The sequence below is a fragment of the Momordica charantia genome (genome assembly GCF_013281855.1).
Source record: "Momordica charantia cultivar OHB3-1 chromosome 10 unlocalized genomic scaffold, Mcharantia_2.0 BLBB01000010.1, whole genome shotgun sequence".
Classification (NCBI taxonomy): domain Eukaryota; kingdom Viridiplantae; phylum Streptophyta; class Magnoliopsida; order Cucurbitales; family Cucurbitaceae; genus Momordica; species Momordica charantia.
Window position 1 is genome coordinate 18,232,316 of NW_028275158.1, and position 22,856 is coordinate 18,255,171.

The 22,856-nt window shown below is 38.0% G+C and overlaps 1 protein-coding gene across 4 annotated transcripts; it reads right to left on the reverse strand.

Annotated features, from left to right (window-relative positions):
- Positions 1 to 267: 267 nt before the first annotated feature.
- On the reverse strand, positions 268 to 22,774 carry CLC-F (chloride channel F). Of its 4 annotated transcripts, none has more exons than XR_002601670.2 (10): positions 21,927 to 22,763; positions 20,826 to 21,231; positions 20,444 to 20,638; positions 4,790 to 5,244; positions 4,564 to 4,668; positions 2,589 to 2,822; positions 2,279 to 2,485; positions 1,144 to 1,364; positions 626 to 877; positions 268 to 521 (listed from the first exon to the last, which is right to left on the reverse strand). XR_002601670.2 is itself a non-coding variant. In XM_022287779.2 (9 exons), exons 1-9 carry the CDS (start codon positions 22,383 to 22,385, stop codon positions 796 to 798), a joined length of 2,364 nt encoding a protein of 787 aa, XP_022143471.1. In that variant the 5' UTR covers positions 22,386 to 22,763; the 3' UTR covers positions 268 to 795. The 4 variants fall into 4 exon arrangements, 2 of the variants coding, with proteins under 2 accessions (XP_022143471.1, XP_022143472.1); XR_002601669.2 differs by having other exon boundaries at positions 268 to 531; XM_022287779.2 differs by having other exon boundaries at positions 268 to 877.
- Between the last annotated feature and the right edge of the window lie 82 nt (positions 22,775 to 22,856).

Below are 22,856 nucleotides of genomic sequence, written 5' to 3' on the forward strand. Positions count from 1 at the left end.
AGTTCTAGAGCTTTATCTTAATGTTTTACTTCTCGAGCGAGGGTGCTACTCTTTTTATTCTCAAATAGCAAAACCATTGGAGTAGATTGATCCTAACTTTACGGGGTGGGTTATGGGACGATATTTATGTTATTCAAAAAGAGCCGATCGATTAGTCGGTCAAGAGGGTCTACAACATCGAAATGTTTCAATGTGAAAAGTGGTGGGGAGGAATGTACTGCTTGACTAAACTTTGCAAAGAAACAATGCCAAGCAAATCATGAGAACTGAGAAGTGGGAATGAGTTAATTCATTGAAATGATTCCACTACACCAGATCATTACAACTTACAGATCAGGAGTAAATATTCCAATGCCAAAAAAAATAGTGAGAAGAATGAATCAGCTACATTCAAACCTCAAATGTAAGGTGGCTGAGGTATGACCAATATATACCCTAATAAACCACATGGATCCCTCAGCTTGAATTCTCAGTAGACCATCAATGGCAGCATGCATTCTCTCATGGTTCCAACTGTGCTTCTGAAATAATCTGTGTATTATGTTACAGCCTTTGGATTGTTGATTCTGTGTAAAATACAATTTGCTAAATTACATGGAAAGTACTACATATCAGCATAACTCACCATAAAATTTTATCTCTTATCTGAAGATCAACCAGAGGGATTCAAATGTTCTGTCATCAGCGGAGCGGGTTTTAATTCTGAATAAAACAGACCATTTTAGTTCAACATTCAGTTTGTTCCTCTACACTGAATGTTGGAAAACTTGAGCTCTGAATTTGTTCCACAGCTCCTTAATGGCCATCTGCAATATTCTCCTGAACAACTAACTCTTTTCCACTAGGATAGGCTGTTTCCCTTTTATCCACGACCTCTCTGCACAGAAACAATAACGCCTCTTAAAGAAAAATTTCAAATGCATAAACTATTAATCTTGAGGAAATGGCTTCCATTTATGAATTCAGGAACTTGAAACATCCAACATAGGTGAAATATTTTCTAATTGGCTACATTTTCTTTTCTCAGGATAAACCAGCCCAGTATTTCAGGTGGCTTGAACCTTTTGAGAACATAAATCCAAGAAGTACCAATGGACAATAATTTATTTATAAAACACCATAATTTGAGATTCGTTTAAGAACCTGAGATAGTTAAGAATTGAATCATAATGGAGAATGGCTACGATTCTTCTTTTCCTTTCTCTGCCACGCTTAACAACGGGCAACTGTTTTATACCCTTAGCCTCCATTAGTTCCTTGGCAGTTGCCAGATCAGTGTCTGGGTAACAGGTCAAAATTCCTCGTTCTCGCCCACGATAACTAATCCCTCGAGTGTAAATAGAGGACACGAGACAAGTATCCACCTGTAAAGATTCCAGGGTATCTTTATTACTTGAATTCAAGAGTATAAATGAAACAGAAGTTAAAAGTTTATTGAGAATAAATTATATATGGAAAAACTTCTGTTTCTGTAGATTGAACCAAACCGCTATGTGAATGAATCCAACATACAGTGATCAGTCAATGTAGAGATAAAACAATGAATGCGTAGGAAAATTATTGATACTTGATATGATAAGGAGTTTAGCTGGAGGAGAGAATTATAAATGAAATGAGCAAATAAAAGTCGGGTATTCAATTCAAACTGCAAGCAAGGCTAAGATAACACGCCTTGCAGTCTAACAAGATAACACTTTTCTGTTCTTGTGGCCCAAAGTTGTAAAGTTGTAGGCTTTAAAGAGTCATATGCTCGGTAGTAGGCAAAGGAATTTCTTTTGGAGGTGGAAAGTAGGCATGAAAAGATTTTTAGTTAAGGCTTCCACAAGAGCCCCTAATAACCATTAGATGCAGATTCGTCTACAGGCCCCTCTAATAACCATTGAATAGTGATTTGAAATACATTTTGCAGTTTCTATACATCTAACGGTACAAAACTACCAATAATTTCTCGTATTCATGCAATTTGATGCTATAGTGTTTTCTGCCTAACATTTTTTTAGACTGGGTGTGATTCTAAGTATTCAACTACATACAAAACTTGTCAAACAAATGCATCTATCAACTCATGGACATCTCACAAGAAAACTTGTAGAACTTGCTACTTATGATAATATAGCACCTCCATCGGTAGGACATCAAATTCTAGATATTTTATTTCCGTTCATCTAATTTTTGTTGATATGCAACAAGTCTTGAACCAACTCGCCCTTAAAAGAAAACAGAAAAGAGAAAAATGAATCACAGAACAATAAATGCAGCAGACATTATCGATACATACACTAAGTGGATCACCCTTCAGACTATCACCATACTTCTTGAAGAAATACCGTTTAATGTCACGATTTGTCAATATTCCCTCAAGGAAATCACCATCGTCAGCCACTAGTGCACAGTTCTGTTGGTTATCTTTCATATATTTTAATACATCTTTCACGTACATAGACAATGAAACCTTCAGATAGTTCTTTGACATCACTTGAGAAACCTAGTGGGAGGCACAAATGTCAAGTATAAAAGTTAGGATAAATAATAAATTGCAAGAGGATGAAGAGGGACCGGGTTTCAGAGCAGCATGGAGAAATAAGTACCTTTAGGCCTTCAAGAAGATTATCTTCATAATTTGATTCATGGTCAGTTGGATTTACTACCTCGGAGAGTTCCAAGTCACCGTCACCATTATCATATCTCCAAGGTACCCCATCTTTATGTTCAGAAGGTGAAAGAGAAGCATAACCTCTAGCTGTACCCCGCTTATCAGATGACTCGGTTTCCTTGGTCTGTTTTGTAACTGAAGGAACCCATATGGCCAAGCCAACAGCCCCCTGCTCACAGATTTGGCAGCAGTAAGGAAATTAAGAACCAGTCACAGAAGTTTATGCTTCACAAAGTGTCTAGCAATAAGAATAACGCGCCAATATAATCAAACAATGTTGTAAGAATTAGATATCAAAGAGTTCTAAATTGCAATTTGTGCCCCAACACTTTTAACCTTTTACAAATAAACCACTGCACGACTTTTTGACACTGGTACTCCCTACATTTGAGTTAAATTGTAACGACTGATCACCTGTTAAAGAAAATATTAAGAACTATGATTCACATGGGAGTTTAATCTTTTAGCATTATTTTGGTATCCGTAGAAGTAAAAAATACTTAAATAAATTAATTTTATTTTTAAATAAATTCTTATCCTTATTTTAACACTTGCAAACAAGCTATTGAATCTTGTGAACTTTCCTATTTCTTCACTTCAAGTTTCAGTTGGAACTGTGCCACTGGAAAAGAGTCCAAGTTCCGGATCAGGTGACTAGGTCTTGGGTTGTGCAGACTGTCTGCAAAGAGCCTAAGAGGGGTGAGAAAAATTCTAGTGATAAAAGAATTCTCAGTTTTGGATTCAAAGACAGACAATAAAACCGAGCAAGAGGGTGAGAAATAGACATAAAGGACAAATAGGATAATAATTAAAAAGACCATACCCTGATGTCCATTCTGGTAGATGAATATGATACTATCTACACCCACTACCCATATCAATACACCGTAGAATATCATAAACTTTATTATCAAAAGCGTTAGGGCAAAATACTTAGAAGGATCTCCTTTAATTACGAAGGGAAAAATCTAACCTCAGAATGCCTTTGATTTCCACAAACTGTAAGGAAGCAAGGGAGTATTATATTAGGGTATGTCACACTACCACTATACCAATCAACTTAAAACTAGAGATTATGATAAATTTAATCTCTTATCAATACTTTTAACACTCCGTCACTCGTAGGCTTTATTTCTATTACAACAAATGTGGGGGTGGATGATTGAACCTCAGACCTCTAGAGAATGAACATGATGTCTTTACAGCTGATGCTCATGTTGGCTCCTCATAGTTTTGGGTCTGCTATCCTGATCATGATTTTCCTACCCCTAAAGGGAAAAGTCTTTTTGACCGGTTGTGGGCGAGAAGGGATTCAAACCCCCCGATACTATGATTCGTAGCCACGTGCTCTAATCCTCTGAGCTACAGGCTCCACCTCGTCTCCACTAGATCTGCTTCTGGGGGTACCCTAAGAAAATGAACATTTTCTCTCCCTAACCATTTGCCATTTCGGGGTTAAGAAGATGTGAAAGCGTCTCTCTCTCTAAAAGAATGGTGTGTTCCATGAAGTGGGCTTAAAAATTAGCACAAGCCTCCACAAGTGGTTACCAAAATTAATTGGGAAGAAAATAACATGTGTGGAATTCAAATATAGGTACCATGTTAAACTACCACTAGACCTAAAGATTTAAGATGATCAATTACCGTCAATTTAATGTTTTTTCAATATAACTGGGTAATTTGGTGATTCTTATACACCTCCAAAGGTTATTGTTAGATTTTTAAATTCATATGTGGATGCACTAAGTTCATAGTGCAATGAGATTTTTGGGTGTGCATAAACAAATTTACTCCAAGGAAAAGTAGTATCTAGTTTCTCGACTACATATGGTTATTATTCACAATCTTTTTTAAGAAGATTCATCACACATCTGTAGTATAATGAACCAAAGATATCATAGAATACTTGCCATGAGAGGAAGGAGTATCCTATAATCCTTTGTCAGCTCAAACAGAAGTAGAACTGATGTCAACGGCACCGAACAGACTGAGGCCAGCGTAGCAGCCATCCCAACCTGTATAAAGGCATCAAATCATAAAGAATTGAACAAAGTATTGTAGGAAGTAACCACTAAAAGAATAGACTAGTGAATCATTCATTTTTAACAAGAAAAATACTATAAAAAGGAAAATTACCAGTGCATATGCCTGTGGCTGAGCGACAGCTGCATTTCCAGGAATTGCAATATTGATAATTTCAACAGCTGAGCCCCCAAATATAGCACCAACAGCAGCACCGATCATTAGACTGGGTGCATAAAGGCCACCTACGAGCCCAGAACCCTTGCACAGAGCCGTAGCCACAACTTTTGCTGCGGCTATCTGAGTTAATAACCAAATCCCAGGAGCTGAAGGGCGATTCCCAGTATGTAGGATTTCTTCAACGTTTGTGAAACCCCAATAAAGGATTCCAGGGTACTTAAGAGCTATTATTCCAGCTCCTAGACCACCTAAAGCAGGACAAACAACAGGAGGAAGGCCAAATCTTTCCTTGACAAACTCGAATGATTTACCAAACCAAGCCACTAAACGTGTCACTGCTACACTCACAACGCCACATAGCATTCCCAGAATCAAGTACAACGGCAGTTCTACAATGAAACACAAGGTAATCGATAATGGATCAAAATTAATTGACGTGTATATTTTTAATCAATTTATGCACTTCTTTGCAATCAAATTGTACGACGAAAGTTCCAGAATGAAGCACAAGGTATTCGAGGGGTTTTTACTTTTATCGGCTCACATAATAGGATATTCATGTAGGAAAATTTCCATGGAGGCTGATGCATGGGCATGATCGATGTGGCACATGTCCGAATCTATTAATAAAATGAAAATTAAATGATACCTCATTTTTCCTTAAATTCTCTCTTGTAGTTTCTTTATAGGACATAATTAAGAAAAATAATACATTAGGGGTAAAATAGAAACTTTTCAAAGATTGAGGATGATTTTTTTAACAAGGATTCTTTTTTGTTCAATTTTGTGTCTAACCGTTCTTTATCTGATCGCAAGTCTTGGGACATTCATGTGCTACTTTCTCTATTGCCCAATTTTTGTCCTTGCCCACAGGTCAAGGATGTTCATTTATGGTCTCCTAGACCTTTCTCATGCATTTTCACTAGCTAGTTGTTCTCCCATTTGTTTGGGTCCCACTCCCTCTTTTTCTCCATACTTTAGAAGGTGCACATTACCAAAAATGTCAGATTCTTTACCTAAAAAGCTTTTCATCGGAGGATTAATACTATTGATGATATCCATAGATTGTCTTTTATCCTTTTACAGCTCAGCAGTGTGTAATAAGGCCTAGAAGTGTTTATAGCATGTTTGTGGGGTTGTCAATTTTGCTATGACAATTTGGGACAACTTTTTGAAAGTTTCTGGAGTTCAATAGCCGGTAGCAGATCATGCAAGGGCTATGATCGGGAGGTTTTATACCATACACTCTTTTGGGACTGAAGGATGGCTTTTACATGTGGTCTTTAGAAAATCTAGTTTGAGAGAAATAAAAGGGGCTCTTTAAGATATGAAGAGCTTTCCTGATATGAATCTCCAACACAATCCAAATGAATATAAGCCAATACGAGTCCGTTAGAGCCCGCTCTTACATGGTCAAGTGAAGCACCTTCAAATCTCATCCAAAGAAGTCAAAATTCATCCATCATTTATTATGGACGGGATTTAATAGTTTGGTTGGCTTTTATTTCAAATCTTTTCATTTCTTTAAGCTTTTCATATTCTAGGCTATTTATTTACTTGTCTATTAAATTCTGGTAAGTTATGCGTCTTTCCATTTGCTTGAAACTCTTCATATGGTTGGCTAAATGGCTATATAATGTCATGTTTGTGGCCTTTGTCGGATACGGAATATTGAATTGAGATGTAATGAAATGAGCCTTTGAGCCTTTCTTTTAGCCAAGAGCTAATGTACTTTGAAATCTAATGATAGCTTGCATGTTTAGGATCATTCAAGTGAGACTTGATCTGAAGTCTCACTTGAATGATCCTAAACATGCAAGCTATCACTAGATTTCAAAGTACATTAGCTCTTGGCTAAAAGAAAGGTTCAAAGACTCATTTCATTACATCTCAATTCAATATTCCGTATCCTACAAAGGCCACAAACATGAATTTATGAACGGGAAATCATGGCGATTGACATGGCGGGGTCCTATTTATTGGGAAGGAAATTTATCATATGAACCGACTAAAAAGCTCTCAAATTCCTCCTTAATCAGCGAGTGATTTCGAGTGAGTATCAAAAGTGGATAACAAATTTGTTGGGATATGATTTTGACATAGAATACAAACCCGAGTTGGAAAATAAAGTGGCAGAGGCGCTGTCCAGGAAACTGGAATTCATTGAATTCAGAAATTACTCCGTTGGAGGGGGAGTCAATTTAGAGGTTACTGCCAATCAAATATTGCAAGACCCTAATTATCTAAAACTGTAATTGATTCGTAGGAGGGTCGAGAAGTGGCAAAGGGCTATTCCCTACGAGCAGGGAATCTCTATTATCAAGGTAAAATCCTATTATCCCTGCATCCCCATCGATTTCTCTACTCTTACAAGAATTCCATTGCTCATCTATAGGAGTACATGGGGGATACATGAAGACCTTTCAGAGGGTCAATCGAGCATACTGAAAGGGGATGTGAAACGAAGCCAAATTCGGATGCTTGTTAGTGCATGTCCCGTGTGCCAACAACCAAAATACCTCTATCTCGCTCCAGTCGGGTTACTGCAACCATTACTAATTCAGGACCAGATTTGGAAAGATATATCGATGGACTTTATGGAAGGGTTGCCCAACTCTGAGGGGTTCAATTCCATTCTTATGGTGGTTGATCGACTATCCAAATATAGCCATTTCACAAATATAGTCATTTCATACCTCTTAAGCACTGATTCACCAAAGTGACAGTAGCCAACATTTTCATGAGAGCTCCTGGGTCCAGGCCTTGGGGTGGGTGCGGGTGCCCTGGGTATAGGGGAGTAAAGCTCCGACTCCCAGTTCTAAAAAAAAAACAAAAACAATTTCATGAGAGAATTGGTTCGCCTTCATGGCATTTTGCGAAGCATTTTGTCCAATTGCGTCAAAATTTTAACTTTCTTATTCTGGGAACACTATTTCATCACCAAGGCACCGCCCTTCGCCGTAGTACGGCATATAACCCACAATCAGACAGCCAAACCAAGGTTGTGAACAGAGAACTTGAAGCATATCTCCACTGTTTTACTATGGATGCGCTTACAAAATGGTACAAGTGGTTAGCATGGGCTGAATTCTATTACAACACGTCTTTTGACTCCACCACGAAGATGACTCCGTTTGAGTTAGTGTACACACGGCCCCCAACAACCATTTGTCGTACACCGTGGATTTTACGGTCTCTACAGTTGATCGACCAAGGACCGTGACATGATGAGTGCAACTCTTAAAGGCCATTTATATGCTGCACAACAACATATAACTACATAAGCTTAACACTAAGAGGCGGGAGGGTAATTTTGGAAATCAACAGTTGGGCTTACTTAAAGTTAAAACCTTATCGTCAAGGATCATTGGGCTCACATCCCAATGCAAAGTTGGTGCCTCGTTTCACTAAGCCTTTCTGCATCTTGCCAAAGTGAGTATAGTAGCCTATAAACTCGCTCTCGTGGAATCCGCTTCCATCCATCTAGTATTCCACATATCACAACTAAGGAAAGCAGCAGACCACACTTTCCCATTTTTCCTTTCCCGAAGAACATATCATCGTCCAACCTGTCAAGATATTGGTTGTGCGAACTGCAATGGATATTGAGCTCCGAGGTGCTCGTATTGTGGGAAGGCACTATAAGGGAGAACGCGACATGGGAACCCGCTGATGTTATTGCAGTGTAATTTCCAAATTTTCACCCTGAGTGCAAGGAGGTAATGATAGACCCAAGATGAAGAACGTTTATTCGAGGAGGAGACGTATGGGCATGGCAGAAAAATAGGAAGAATTCTGTTGGTTTGGGACCACGATACGGAAGTAAGGGAAAGGGGCAGTATAGGTATTTTGCTAGTAGTATAGAGGGCTGGGCTTTTTTTTTGATAAAAGACACGAGATGTAAGTATAGATCACAAAAAAGAAGACAACCTAAGGGCAAGGGGTAGAGGAAACCCCTCCCCAAAAGAGCTATTACAGAAAAGTCCTCCAATTTTGGAGAATCGAGCTTAACCGTAGTGTTGGGAGAGATCAGGGAGCTCTCTGATTCTCCCTCGGATCCCTTTTAATTCCTTTAAACATAAATAATAGAAAGTCGTTTCTATCTGATTATCAAACTTCGTGGTTGGAAAAAAACATCCAAAAGAAAGGGCACCCTGCAGAAATATCTAAGTTAGACAACAATGGAGGTATAAACAAAAGAGTGGTGCCTGTGAGTGAAGAATGTGGGTGAAGAAAAAAGAGGCTGGTGTGCCTTTTATAATCTTATAGTAGACTTCCCATCTAATACAACAACAGAGAAAGTTATTGCTCCCCCTCCGAGGTCCACCATTAATGGATAAACCTATTACATACTGTGAGGCACTATTACACGGTGATACAGGTGACAATATGTGGAAGCAGAGATCACACAAAGCCTAAACCAAAATTACCCCACAGTAACCGTGATTTGGATTCATCCATCATAGTCCACAAACAGCACTTCAATGACGACAGGTACACCATAGTAAGAACTCTCCAAGAACACGTAGGCGATTTTTGCTTTATGAATCCTTTCTTTGCTGAATGGCTCTTCTTAGATGCAAGAGCAAAGAACAAGCTCAAATCCTTACCAATTAAAAAAATTGGTACCATGTGGCTGATTTCTCTCTAAAGTTTGTACCATGGAGCAATAAGGAATACAAACCTCGCATGGAGTTACCTCTAGACAAATGGGACGAAGAGACGTTGAGATATAAAAGAACTCAATGTGGTGGACATTTAAGCTTCAAAGAGGAAGATTGGACCTTATGGGGGCCACTATAAAAGTGAGAAAAAAATTCCAACGACTTCATCCTTGCAGAAATAGTGCTCCCCTTGATTGAATTGGAGTCTATTTCGGTGCAAATAGACCCCTTTCTTGTTACATTGAATATTTGATCAGCATTCATAGAGTTACTGTTTATGAAGTCCACTAGCCAATGGGAAGAAGTACGTAGTTCCCCAAGCTTCTAAGACGACATCCTCGAACCATACCCTTGAGCACCACCCAACAGTAAACCTTACTGCCATGTTCCAAAATTATCATCACTGCATCAGATCAACCATGTACATCTGTTGACCCTTGTTTTCCTATTGGTAAAACAGTCATTAATGAATCCCCAAAGCCTGGCAAGGTGCCAATCTACTTTAAACAAGGAGAATCGGGCCCAAAGCTCAAAGTGGAAAGAAATTCTTGAAGCTTTTCCCAAGATAGACCCATACCCGATTCCCCAAAAATCACCCATACTTCATAATATATCCTCCCCAAATCGGCTCACCTTGAACCACATACCCAACCCATCATCCAATTTAACCTGACCCATTTCAACTACAAGCCAGCCAAAACTAGCCGTTAACATGGTGACAAAAAGGACCTTCCTCATCACTGGCACAAAATTCTCCACCAATCCCCCACCTACATAACTCAAATACGATCATTATACCTCTCGTCTCTTTCCCCCCTCCCCTGCTACGCCTTCACCCTCCTTCCCCCTTTGCTCACCCACCCAAAGCAACCTTTCCCTCATCATTCCAATTTCCAGCATGGAAAGCCACGAGGAAGACAAGAATGAAACTGCCTTGCAAGTATTTACTCCAAAAGAGCTTCCACAAGATCTTGTTCAACAAACCCACTCGCTTTTCAACCCATCCATCCACCCATCGGGTACTTGCAACTGGTGGTATCATGGCTTAAGACTATGGGCTTGGGCATTCTTCCCCTACCTACTAATGGATAAGTCTTTGAGAAACAGAGAGGGAATCATGGAGTTAACTAGGCTCACCTAACCAATAAATTACAATTAAACCTCTTCCTCTAATATGATTTGTGGGTCAAATTCCTCTTTATAATTTTTCATGGAATGTCAGAGCCTTAGGCTCTAAGGAGAAGATAGCCCATATCAAAAGATCTAACAACACAATTCTACTATTGTGATTCTTCAAGAGTCAAAATTTGCATTAGTGGACAGACCCTTCATTACACCTATTTGGAGCTCTAGAGGTATTTCTTGGACCATCCACGAATCACTTGGCACATTTGTGGTATTATGATTTTTTTTAAAACAAGAAACAAATTTTTCATTGATAAATGAAAAAAAAGAAGAATGTTCAAAGATACAATCTCCAACAGGAGAGAAAAAGAACTAAACAGCCAAATCAAAAACAAGTCTCCAAATATTACAAGAGAATGAAACATTGAAGAAGAAAACGTCTAATATCTTGACAAAACAACCAAACTCAAGCTAAACAAACTCTTCAGATGGCAAATGGGGAAATAGGAAATGAAAAATTCCTCAAACTTAAAAAAGACTCATTATCCTTTAGATGAAAAGATTGGCACTTCTTAAACAGAATTATGGTGAGACTGAACCCTTTTTTCTTCTGGAGTAACCGACCAATGTCTTGGAGGAATTTGATACTTTGGCACCCGTTAGATTCAAAAAGACCACAGTTGCCCAATTATAGAATTCGTCAGGTAAGAAATCCTCAACAACCTCTAAATTAATGAGCTCTTCATGCAAAGAATCCACAATTACTTTCTCAACAGCTAACGCTTCATGCAAAATATCTATTAAATTCACTTCAATGCAAAGAATTTGCATAACTTCCTCTTCATGCAAACATCTACTAAATGCTCTTCATGCACCAAAATGGCAGTAACTTTCTCAACCAAAAACTGATCATGCAAAGAAGCTACCTCATTAAATGAAATATCGGGCTCAACAAAATTAAAAGACTCGTGGCCTAAGAAGCACGGACATGGACACGGACAAGACACGGTGATACATCAATTTCTAAAAAACTAGGACACGGACACGTTGGGGATACATTATTTATTATCGTTATTTTTTTAGGATATAGGTAAGTTTAACAATAAAAATGCTAAATATACTTCACTCAAAAGCATAAATGTCAATTCAATTTATTGGATTGAAGATGTACTCCACTAAAAAGCATAAAAATACTAAATGTAATCCACTAAAAAATTCTAGAGAACGATTTGAGTTTGATTATTGAGTTGAAGATGTCATCCTAATATAGTAAAACATATTCTACTATAGTTTAATTCATATGAAATTAGGAACAAAGAATGTAACTTATTTAGTTTAACTCACACAAACAGAAGGATGGGTTATATGAGAGAGAGAGGAGCCTGGCCGAAAAAAATAATACTTTCTCGACGGCGGCAAAGGTGAGCGACAATGGGGGGTGAGCGCAGAGCGTTTTCGTGCGTGGGTGGTGGGTAGCCTTCTTCATATGTGGTCACTGGGCACCATTTTAGGGTTTTCTTTGTTTAATTATTTTAAGTTCAAGTTTTTTAGATTTCAGCTGGGATTCTTGGTCTTCCAAAATTTTTTTTTTTATCTGGCATGTCCCTCCCATGTCCAAAACGTGTCCCCACGTGTCTGAAATTAGAAAAAAATAAATAAATAATCGGACACTTCAAATTGCGTGTCGAACACGTGTCCGGAGTGTCCAGACGTATCCGTGTCTGACACAGATACTTCTCCTCATTTGTCATGTCTGTGTTTTATAGCTCATGGCCACATAGGGGAATAAAGCCTCAAACATCTATTAAATGCTCTTCATGCAAGGAATTTGCAATAATTTATTTTTTCATGCAAACATCTTTTTTTTTAGTACAAGTGGGGGTGGGTATTAAATGAACTCATGAACTCTTACCAATTACCGTTAAGCTAAGCTCGTGTTGGCTCTTCATACAAAACATCTATTAAATGCTCTTCATGCACCATAATTGCAATAACTATGATTTTGTGGAATAATTCAACCATATCTCTCACAAATATTACTAAAGAAGCTTTCTCCCTTTCCCTCATCATCCTTGCAGATAGTTACAGATTGATGATAGTTACAGAATTGCAATCAAAGGGATCTATGGACCATCAAAGGCAAAATATAGGCCGCATTTTTGGGAGGAGCTGTACGATCTTTTCTACCTCTGTATTGAAAATTGGTTGCTTAAAGGTGACTTCAACACTACTTGGTGCATAGAGGACCCACACGTGGTATGCACAAATTCAACAAGTTCATTTGGCCTTCTAAACTTAGTAACTTGATCGAGACAGGTATCAATGGCTGGTCGGAAAGCTAATATATTTGACTCACACCCGACCAGACATTAGCTTTGCTGTTAGCATGGTAAGTCAATTTTTGAATAAGCCTTTTAAAGAACATATGGAAGCTGTGTATAAAATATTGAGATATCTCAAGCACGATCCTGGAAAGGGCCTTATGTTCAGAAAGACCATAGACAGATCTCTAGAATTCTACACTGATACAGATTGGGCTGGATCTCTTGTTGACCGTAAATCAACAACAGAATATTGTTCCTATGCATGGGACAACTTGGTAACTTGGCATAGCAAAAAGCAACAAGTTGTAGCACAAAGTAGTGCTGAGGCTGAATTTTGATCATTAGCAAATGGGATCTGTGAAGGAATTTGGCTAAAACGTCTTCTTACTGAACTCAAAATCAAAACAGAAGGTACTATAGAGGTATTATGTGATAATCAATCCGCCATAGTCATTGCAAGGAACCCGAAACATCGTGATCGAATAAAACATGTTGAGATAGATCGTCACTTCATCAGGAGGAAGATTGAGACAAATACAATTTATTTGAGATATATGCCTTCCCAACAGCAAGTTGCTGACATATTAACTAAGGCCTTACACTGAGCTAGACTTGAGGGGCTTATTTCCAAGCTTGGAATGACTAACATATACCATCCAGCTTGAGAGGGAGGGTAGAAAATCAAGCTGAAGTTGAACCAATTCAGCTAGAAATGAGGAAGTTAGCTAAGATTTTTTAAACTAAATTAATTTTTTTTAGTTCATATGGTTAGAGCCTCTTGTATACATATGGGTGTTACTCACTCCTTAAGGAATAAGAAAAAATCTTTCTCCTGTACAAAACTTCAAAAATATTACTAAATCATTTAGTATTAAAAAAAAGCTTAAATAATTTGGAAGGAGGAATGTGTGAGCACATTGTTGAAGCTGCTCGCCTAGGGTAACACTCGAGAAATGATCATGCACTTTGCATCACCCCTTGCTATCAATGATCGCCTTACTGCACCTTGAGGTGCTGATCTCCGTATTGGCAACAAAGAATAAAAATGAAGAACCAAGCACTTCAATCTAAATAGATTAGTAGATATGTAACAAAAAGAATTGGTTCAATCTAAACGAATTGGAAGATATGTGATAGAACAAAATTCCCTTTTAAAGAAGATTCATTGTCTGCTAAATAGGAGGGTCAAATGCAAATTCTTGGCCTATAAACAAATCGGTCCTTGGACATCTATTTTGAAGTTCATTAACCTCATCAAGGATAGATCCTTCTGTAAAAAAGGGCATTAATATTAGTTTTTGGCAGAATGGGTGGGAGTCCAGTACTACATTTTCAATATAATTCCCTAGATATTACTCTGTAACCACTTCCAACCCAGCAATGGTCGATGATTCATGGTCATCTGCTACAAAATTATGTGATTACAAATTTCAAAGGTCATTAAATGATGAAGAAAATACTTGATCGAATTACCCTCTCCCAGAAACTCTCATGGGTCTCGTATCTCCAACCTCTTTAATAACAAATTGATATGGTCGAATGACCCCTGAAAGGCTTTTATGTAAGATCTATGTTCAATAAACACTCCCACAGGCATGACTAAAACAGCATGATCTGTTAAAATATCTTAAGAAAATCAAGTTCTTCCATGAGAGATTAACCACAATGGCAAATGCACATTTCACAGCCAATGCTATGCACAAATGACTTCAAATCTCTCACCAAGATGATATTTGGATTTGGAATCTTGAAAGAGCAGCTCTTTCTCTACTAGATCTCTCTTTAGTTATCCATTTCACCAAAATGAACTTTTCATTGATTAATGAAATGGAACATAAAATTGTTCAAACATACAAACTCACAAAGGAGTGAAAATGTGAACAAAACAAAAAAAATGACAGAAACAAAGATTAAGGGGATTATAAAAGCCTCCCAGTTTGAAAAATCAGGCTCGAAGAATAATCAGCAAACAAATTAGAAAAAGCACACCATTGAGAAGCTTGAAACTTGGCCAAATTGAAAACATCAACCAAAGCTTTTCTTTTCCCCTCGAAAATCCTTAAATTACTTTCAAACCAAATACCAGACAGCAATGCTTTAACTCCATTGCGCCAAAGAAGAACCGCCTTTGATGCAAGCCTAGGACCAATTAATATAAACAGTAAATAGCCTTTGAAACATCAAACTCAAAAGCCCAAGAGACATTGAACACGTGCTACGGCTTTTTTGGGGCAAATTTTCGTAGCCTTTGGTTGGTCCATTGCTTTGCTCTGCCTGGGGATATGCATTTGCTCACCAGTATTTTGGTTGGTCATCCTTCCACGAGGGAGGAGGGAGAAGAAAATTCTATGGATAGCCTTCTTATGGTCTATTTGGAACACAAGGAACTCCCATGTCTTCAAGGATAGAGAGAAATGCTTGGACTATTTCCATGATTCTTTACCTTTTTCAGCTCACTTCAGTGTAAATTTTCTTCTTACTTTTGTAGGCTCGCAGTGGTAGCCTATCGTCTATCAAAGCCCAAAGGAAGTGTTTTTTGTGATTCCTCTGGATATGGGAGTCTTCTTCCTTTTTTTGTAATTTCATCCAATCCATGAAATGACAGCCCCCCAACTAAAGGAAGCCAAACAACGCTAATCTAGCCATATAAAAAATGGCTCCAATTCAAGATAATAAATTGTGGCTGATAGCTAAAGGATAGAAAAACTATTACAAAGTAGTTAGTTACATCAATTTCCCTCCGTCCCTAAAACGAACTCGACCTCGAGTTTAAGTAGCAAAAGAAAAGTCATCCGATGCTTCATAGGAGTAGATGTCTGCCACATTATAAATTTGGCTAATTTTCATGTCAGAAGGAAGTTGGATTTTGTAACCTTTAGGTCCATATTGCTTCAATATATATATTTCTTTTTGATATCCATGTGCCCGGGCTAGCTTGCGCGTACCGCAACAAATCACTATTGCTTCAATATTTTGAGCGTTCCAAGTTTCTTCTTCTTTAGTTTGTTATATGTGCATGCTCGAAATCGACTTTTCTTAGATGTATCATGACAAGGTCGCCTTCTTGAAACTCCTTAATCTGTTGTTTAGCATCTGCATCCATCTTGTATTTGGAGTTGGCCTGTTCAATGTTGTCATGAACCTCATTGCATAGCTCTGTTATTTGGATTGCCATTGGCTCAGCCTCTTGACTAATATCAAGAGAAGATGGTAGTTTAGTTAGATGATAAGTTAAACGAGGTAATTTAGTGTAAGCAACCTTAAAGGGGGACTTCCCTGTGGATCTATTCTTAGTTGAAAGCAAATTCTACTTGTGCAAGAGCAAAGTCACATTGTTTAGGGTGGGCGCCACTTAAGCAACGTAAAGTCCCCAAAGTTCTGTTAGTTACTTCTGTTTGGCCATGGGTGGCTTGTAGTGCTAAACTTCAAGGTGGTGTCAAATTTCTTCCATAAGGTTTTACAAAAATGCTAAGGAATTTGATATCTAGATCGGAAACGATTGTCTTGGGAACTCTATGAAGCCGTACTATTTCTCTAAAAAATAGATTTTCCATATAAACAGCATCAGAAGTTTTTTTTACAAGCTAAAAAGTGAGACAGTTTGCTAAACCAATCCACGACAAGTACTGAATCAAATCCCCAAAAATCCCCTTTGAGTCTTTGGAAGTCCTAAATTAAACCCATTAATAAATCTTTCCAAATTGTAGCAGGGGTAGGTAAAGAGGTGTATAATCTTGTTTTGAGATGTGCCTTTGTAAGTTTGGCATGTAAAACGATGTTTAATAAAGTTAATAACATCTTTTCTGATTGTGGCCAATAAAATTGTGCAGAAACTAGATCAAGGGTTTTGTCGGCAAAAATGTCCAACTAGGCCTCCAAGTGTATATCTTTGATGAGAGATTCCGTTAAGTGAGGTGTGTGGTATGCACAATCTGTCACCTTTAAAAAGATGGCAATCAAAGATGTGGAAATCAGTAGCATTTATGTTGTTAGAACACTTAAATCAGATATCTTGGAAATCAATCTTTCTTGTAATTGCACATGTGGCCTTTTGTATATTTCATACCATCAATGAAATATTTGTTTCATATCAAAAAAAAAAATATCTTGGAAATCAATATCATTTGCATAGGCATCACGTAAATAATTAAAAGCTACCACTTCCCCCCTTAGTAGCGTAAGGAGGCTGCCTTTTCATCTTAAAGTGTCTGCAGCACGATTGGTTGGTGGTTCCTACGTGAAATCAAAATGTTGCAAAAAGGAAAGCCATCTAGCATGCATACGGCTTACTGATTTTTGTGTGAGAATTTTAAGGAGTAATAGTCAGTGAAGAGGATAAATTTCCTACTTATAAGGTAGTGTTCCCATTGTTTCAAAGCACGCACAAGAGAGTATAATTCTTGTTCCTAAATCCTAAGTACTTCAATTTTGTATAGATGGGCTAAGTTTTTCACTAAAGTATTCAATGGGTAGTTGTTTTGTGATAGAACAGCCCCAATCCCAACTCCAAAGTCATTCACAGCCACTTCAAAAGGCTGGTTAAAGTCTGGTAGTGTGAGGACTGAGCTATCACTAAGTTTTGAAAAGCAATTTTGCAAGGTTAGTACTTTGGACTGCATTTTCAGGCAATCATTTGCTCCGTATGGGCCCCCATGTTGTATCCTTTGTAGAGGTGCTACTGAGGATCTCGATCATCTCCTCTGCCACTTTGCTTCATTTGTCTAGGATGAATTGCTACAGGCTTTTGGGGTTCACCTAGCTCGAGCCCGTGATTGTTCTTCAATGTTGGAGGAGGTTCTTCATCACCCCCCGTTTAGGGACAAGGGTCAGTTCTCATGGCAAGTAGTGGTCTTTGTTGTTCTTTGGAGTTTATGGACTGAGAGAAATAACAGGATTTTTTAGAGGGGTTAAAAGTTCGGAGGAGGATGTTTGCGCTCTTGTTCACTTTCACATTTCCCTATGGGCCTCCGTGTCCAAACTCCAAAGCCTTTTGTAATTATTCGTTAGGTTTGATTTACTTAATTGGAGCCCGTTCTTTTTAGTTTGGTTCCCTTTTTCTCGGCTGTTTTTTTGTATGCCCTCTATTCTGGTTTTCTTTTTTTCTTTTTTTTTTTTTTTTTGTAAGAAACAAAGATGGTATATGTAGTTTGGTCCTCCCTCATTGGAACTTATCCTTCTTTAGACAATTGATTAATGGGGTTGTAATGGTGCTGAAGTGTTTGATAAACTTCCTATATAAAGAGGCTAAACCAAGCAAGCATTGAATATCTCTTACTGTTTTAGGTTGTGGCCATTCAGAAATTGCTACTATTTTCTTAGGGTTTATTTTTGTACCATTTCCAATGATGAAGCCTAGGAAAGAGATTTCAGGGACAAGGAATAGGCACTTTTTTATGTTAATGTAAAGTTTTTGTGATGCTAGAGTGGAAAACAGTGATGTAAGAGTGTTATGTGTTCGGTCATAGACTTGCTATAAATAAGCATATCACCGGAGTACACAACTATTTTGGCCCTTGTAAAATCTCCTCGACCATTTCCGAAAAAGAGCCTCATTCTCCTTAGATCTAGCAAAGCCAATAGCATTAAGATCTCTGGGAAAGATTGACTAAGTCCCACCAAATTTGATGGCAACTTCCGAGAGAGCCAGCATATTCCCATAAGAAATATCTTATAAATCCATTGTCCATTGGACTTGAGGCCAAAAAATAAATTGAAAAAAATAGTTTAGGAGGCTAGAGACTAATTGAACAAGATTTAATCTGCGTTGTTTTTTAAATGTGGTTGCAGTTCCATATGTTCTTCAATTTTGGTTTGCGTTGGTCATACTTTGGATTGATTGACTCAAGAGGGAAAATAGAATACTATCAAATCATTCTAGAATTCAATATATTCTTTCTCCACTAGACTATAATCTTAGAATCTTTAAAGAGAAGAGGCAGTCTCCTTCAGCTCATTTCAACTTTGCTAGATTCAAGGCCTCTCAATGGAGTTCCTTATCCCCTCTTTTTAAATTTTCTTATCCCCTATTTTTAAATTTTATTCTCCTAGTCTGATTTACTCTAATTGGGGAGCTTTTGTGGCATCTTTTTAGAATTTTTATTTTTATCTTTCAGTTATATCTTCACTCTTTCGAGAGTTTGTATCTTTGAACAATTTTATTCATTTTCATTATTTTAATGAGAAGTTCGTTTCTTGTTAAAAAAAAAAAAAAAAAAAAAAAAAAACCATATTATTCCTCCATTTAGAATGCCATGGAGAATTTTGTAATTTCTCTTATTTTTTTTAAAGAAGAAACAATATTAATAAAAAGAAACAATATGTACAAGTATACAACCTCACCAAGGGAGGGAGAACAATAAAGCAAACAAAACAAGGGACATAAAACATCTCTAATAAATCCAAAAGACAATGGCCCATAATGAAAGCAAACCAAAAAAAGAACCTCTTTCCACAAACGCTTACACCAAAATAAACTCCACAAATAGCCACCAACAAGAACTTCAAACAACACCAACGCAAAAGCCCCGTGAACAAACTCAACCACAAAAACAACAAAGGGCAGCTCAAGATGAAACTCTAATGAGAGCACACCCCTACCAACAAAACAACAAACCACCCACAAATAAAATTGCCAATCCCAGCACTTGATCTTGAGAGAGAAAGAAATCAAGCCCTAGTCCCCTTGGGAATATTAGGTACTAAAGTGATAACCAATTGACCAAAGTAATATAACAAATCTTCCTTTCCTAACGATCGGAGAATCCTATTTAAGACCTCAATCAATAAACCCAAGATCGTGGAAGGCTTCACCGAGAGAGGGAGGAGGAAGATCGTTCAAAGCTTGATCATCAATAAAGAGAGAACCCACACCATAAAAAATAATAATAAAGGATCCTTAAAAAAATCCAAAGGCGCATCATTTGCAATAGAGGGCCCATCATCTGAATTGATACAAGTAACACTAACATTGCAGTCAATTCCATTATCTGAAAATCAGTCTCCAATGGAAGGGGCTTCTTGTCCTTTAAAGAAAGAAATCAAATCGAAAGATAACCGGTAACCCCAACAATTGATTTCCTTTCTCTGGAAGGGACTCTGAAGCTGGACCGGCAACCACATTAATGGCACCAATCATTGAGCCATTCTTAGAAAAAGGATGAGCTTCCAACATCAAACCACCCTTAGATTCAGCACACTCATTTTTTATTAATCTTGATTGTGGTTATTTTTTACAAACTTATGAGATTTAGGTTTTAACAAGGGATATCTTATTTCTCTCGTCCTCTATTTGTACCTCTTCTCTCAAGATTAATGAAGCTTGTTATGTTCCTCGTCAAATAGTAAATAAATAAGATAGGATGGAATAGATTATGACACGCATAAACAGTATCATTCACCCAGAAAAAGCCTATTAAACCTATGATGATGTTAGATAATTGGAAGGATCAAAGGAAGGGTGAGAGTGACAAAAATACCAGCAGCAGATTTTAAATCATAAGCAGGTACTGTGAAAGCAGACTGTGTGCCAAGTAAAACATTAGAGACTGTAGAAGATATAACAGATGCCAATATGATCATTGCAGTTGTAAATGGAGGGGAATTTTCTGCACGCAGAGGTCTTAATACAGTTTCTATTGCAAAGAAGCTACCCGCAACGGCTGCATTAAAGCCTAAAAGAAAATAACATCAACAAGTTAGCCACTGCACGAGTAGATGGCTCTATGAAAAGGAAAGAACAAAACAAAGTGAAACCAGATATTGTTCAAGTTACATATAAGAATTACTTCCATCAGAATCAAAATAGCATACAAAGACTAATCAATGTTTACAGATAATTTATAGGAAGAAGTCTAATACCTGAAGCAATTCCTGCTGCTGCACCAGCTGCAACAAATGCTATTCTTATCTTTTCACTGTTGTTTTCCATCATAAGATAGAATCCATTGGCACATGATTTTCCAATATCTACACTTGGTCCTTCAGGACCCAGTGAACAGCCAGTACCTAAAGTGATGGCTGCCTGAATGGCTTTAACTGTAGGAAAGACTCCAGAAAGTAAATCAAATCCTTGACTTTGAGGAGAACTTGATTGTTTTATTTGGCAGAGTATCTCAAGCAAACCATGCATCATACCCACTATAACACCTCCAGTTACCGGTATCAAAAGAATGCGATGCCAAGTATCAGCCATTCTCTGTAACCGAAGCCAAGCAGCACCCTCATTTGGAGTGCCAGCCCAGGCCCACTCATGGATTACATGTACCTACTTGAGAACCGTGGCATCAGCAAATTTTGCATAGTGCTTATTCCTGACCTATCTGAGTGCTCAATTGAGCTTTTTCTTTAATACAAAGCATATTTACATTGAAAGAATGAAAATTAAAAATAAATAAGTAAAAGCGGAGGAAAGCCAACGCAAGCCAGTGGAGATTACAAATAGTTCATCCAAGAGGCCAATTGCATTTAGCAACAAGTTAATGAAGTCACTAAAACTGATTCAAGAAGGCTGCTAGCAAAGACTTATCTTAGCAATTAAAGGTTAACCTGAGCTTATGAGTTGAAAATACAATGTAGTTAGAAAATATTAGCTTTATTTTCTTTCCTTTTTTTTTTTCCGGAAGGTGGATTGGGAAGACAGACATGGCACACAAAGTCACTAACGCCAATGATCTCATCGTAACCGTTATTAATATTAGAGGCATTGTAACAGGTGGTGACTAAGAACATTCGGGATTCAGCTGAGCCTAAAATAGGCTCCTACAGCAACGGTTTCATCCTTAAATGCAAACATCTTCACCAACCAATTGAACAAATAACAGGTAAAATTTTGAATAGTTAGTTGGACAGCAATCGAGTAATTAGTAACAAAAAAAAAATGAAGACAGGAAGAAAAATGTTGCACTACTGTAGCAGACACGAATCATAACGGTAAGGCAGGCAAATTGAAGTGAAACTAACCCCAATGTTAAAAGCTGCAACACAAAGACCGGTGGCGAGGCCGAGGAGGCAGGCAATAAGAAGCAAAGCCCATTCAGGCGGAGCAGTATCATCAAGATTGTCGTCGATTTCACCATCGATTGCAGTGGGGGCATGGTGAGGATGAGAATTGAAATTGTTGTGACGATCGGAAGAAGTAGAAGCCGCACGACTTCGACCAATGATATTAACAGAAGAGGGGTTGTAATTAACGTTATGATTATCCATCTCAATCCGCTTATAACTAAGACGACGACCGGAGAAGCTGTTGCCTCGATTGAGATGCTGAAACAGATCCAGAAACCCACCTCGTTTTCCACTGTTATTCCTATGGAAATGAACTCCAACTCCATCCTGCGATTCCAAATCATGATCTTCCCCACTGTGATCCTCCATGGATCTAAGAAGACGATTCTGATCGGAAAATTCTCCTTCCGCCATAGCCCAATTACTCCCAAGTCCGAGGTCGGTTGGTGATTGGTTAGTTTAGCAGAGGCCCACAATACGTAAAATCAAAATCAACAAAAAAGGAGAATTGGGTGACGATTGGAATCGATTTTCGAATGCAAAAAATTCAGAATTTGAATTCCGGTGAGTTGTGGGAGGGTGGGCGGTGAGAAAGCCGGGAGGGAACCCGGCGGAAGGAACTGACGCATGAAGCAAACAGGGAACAACGCCGCTTCACGTTCCGAAACAGACGATTTGGGGAATACATGTCATATTAGAATATGATCTTCGGGCACTAATTTCCAAGGTTCTTCCATGGCAGCTGCTAGATTGCAAATGTGTTATTCATCCAAACTGGTGTTCATATGACATTAATATATCAATATCTTTCTGCCCACCAATGCTTTTTTTTTTCTTTTTGGCAGAATAACATGTTCCAACAGCGATTTGAAGTCCCGATCTGAC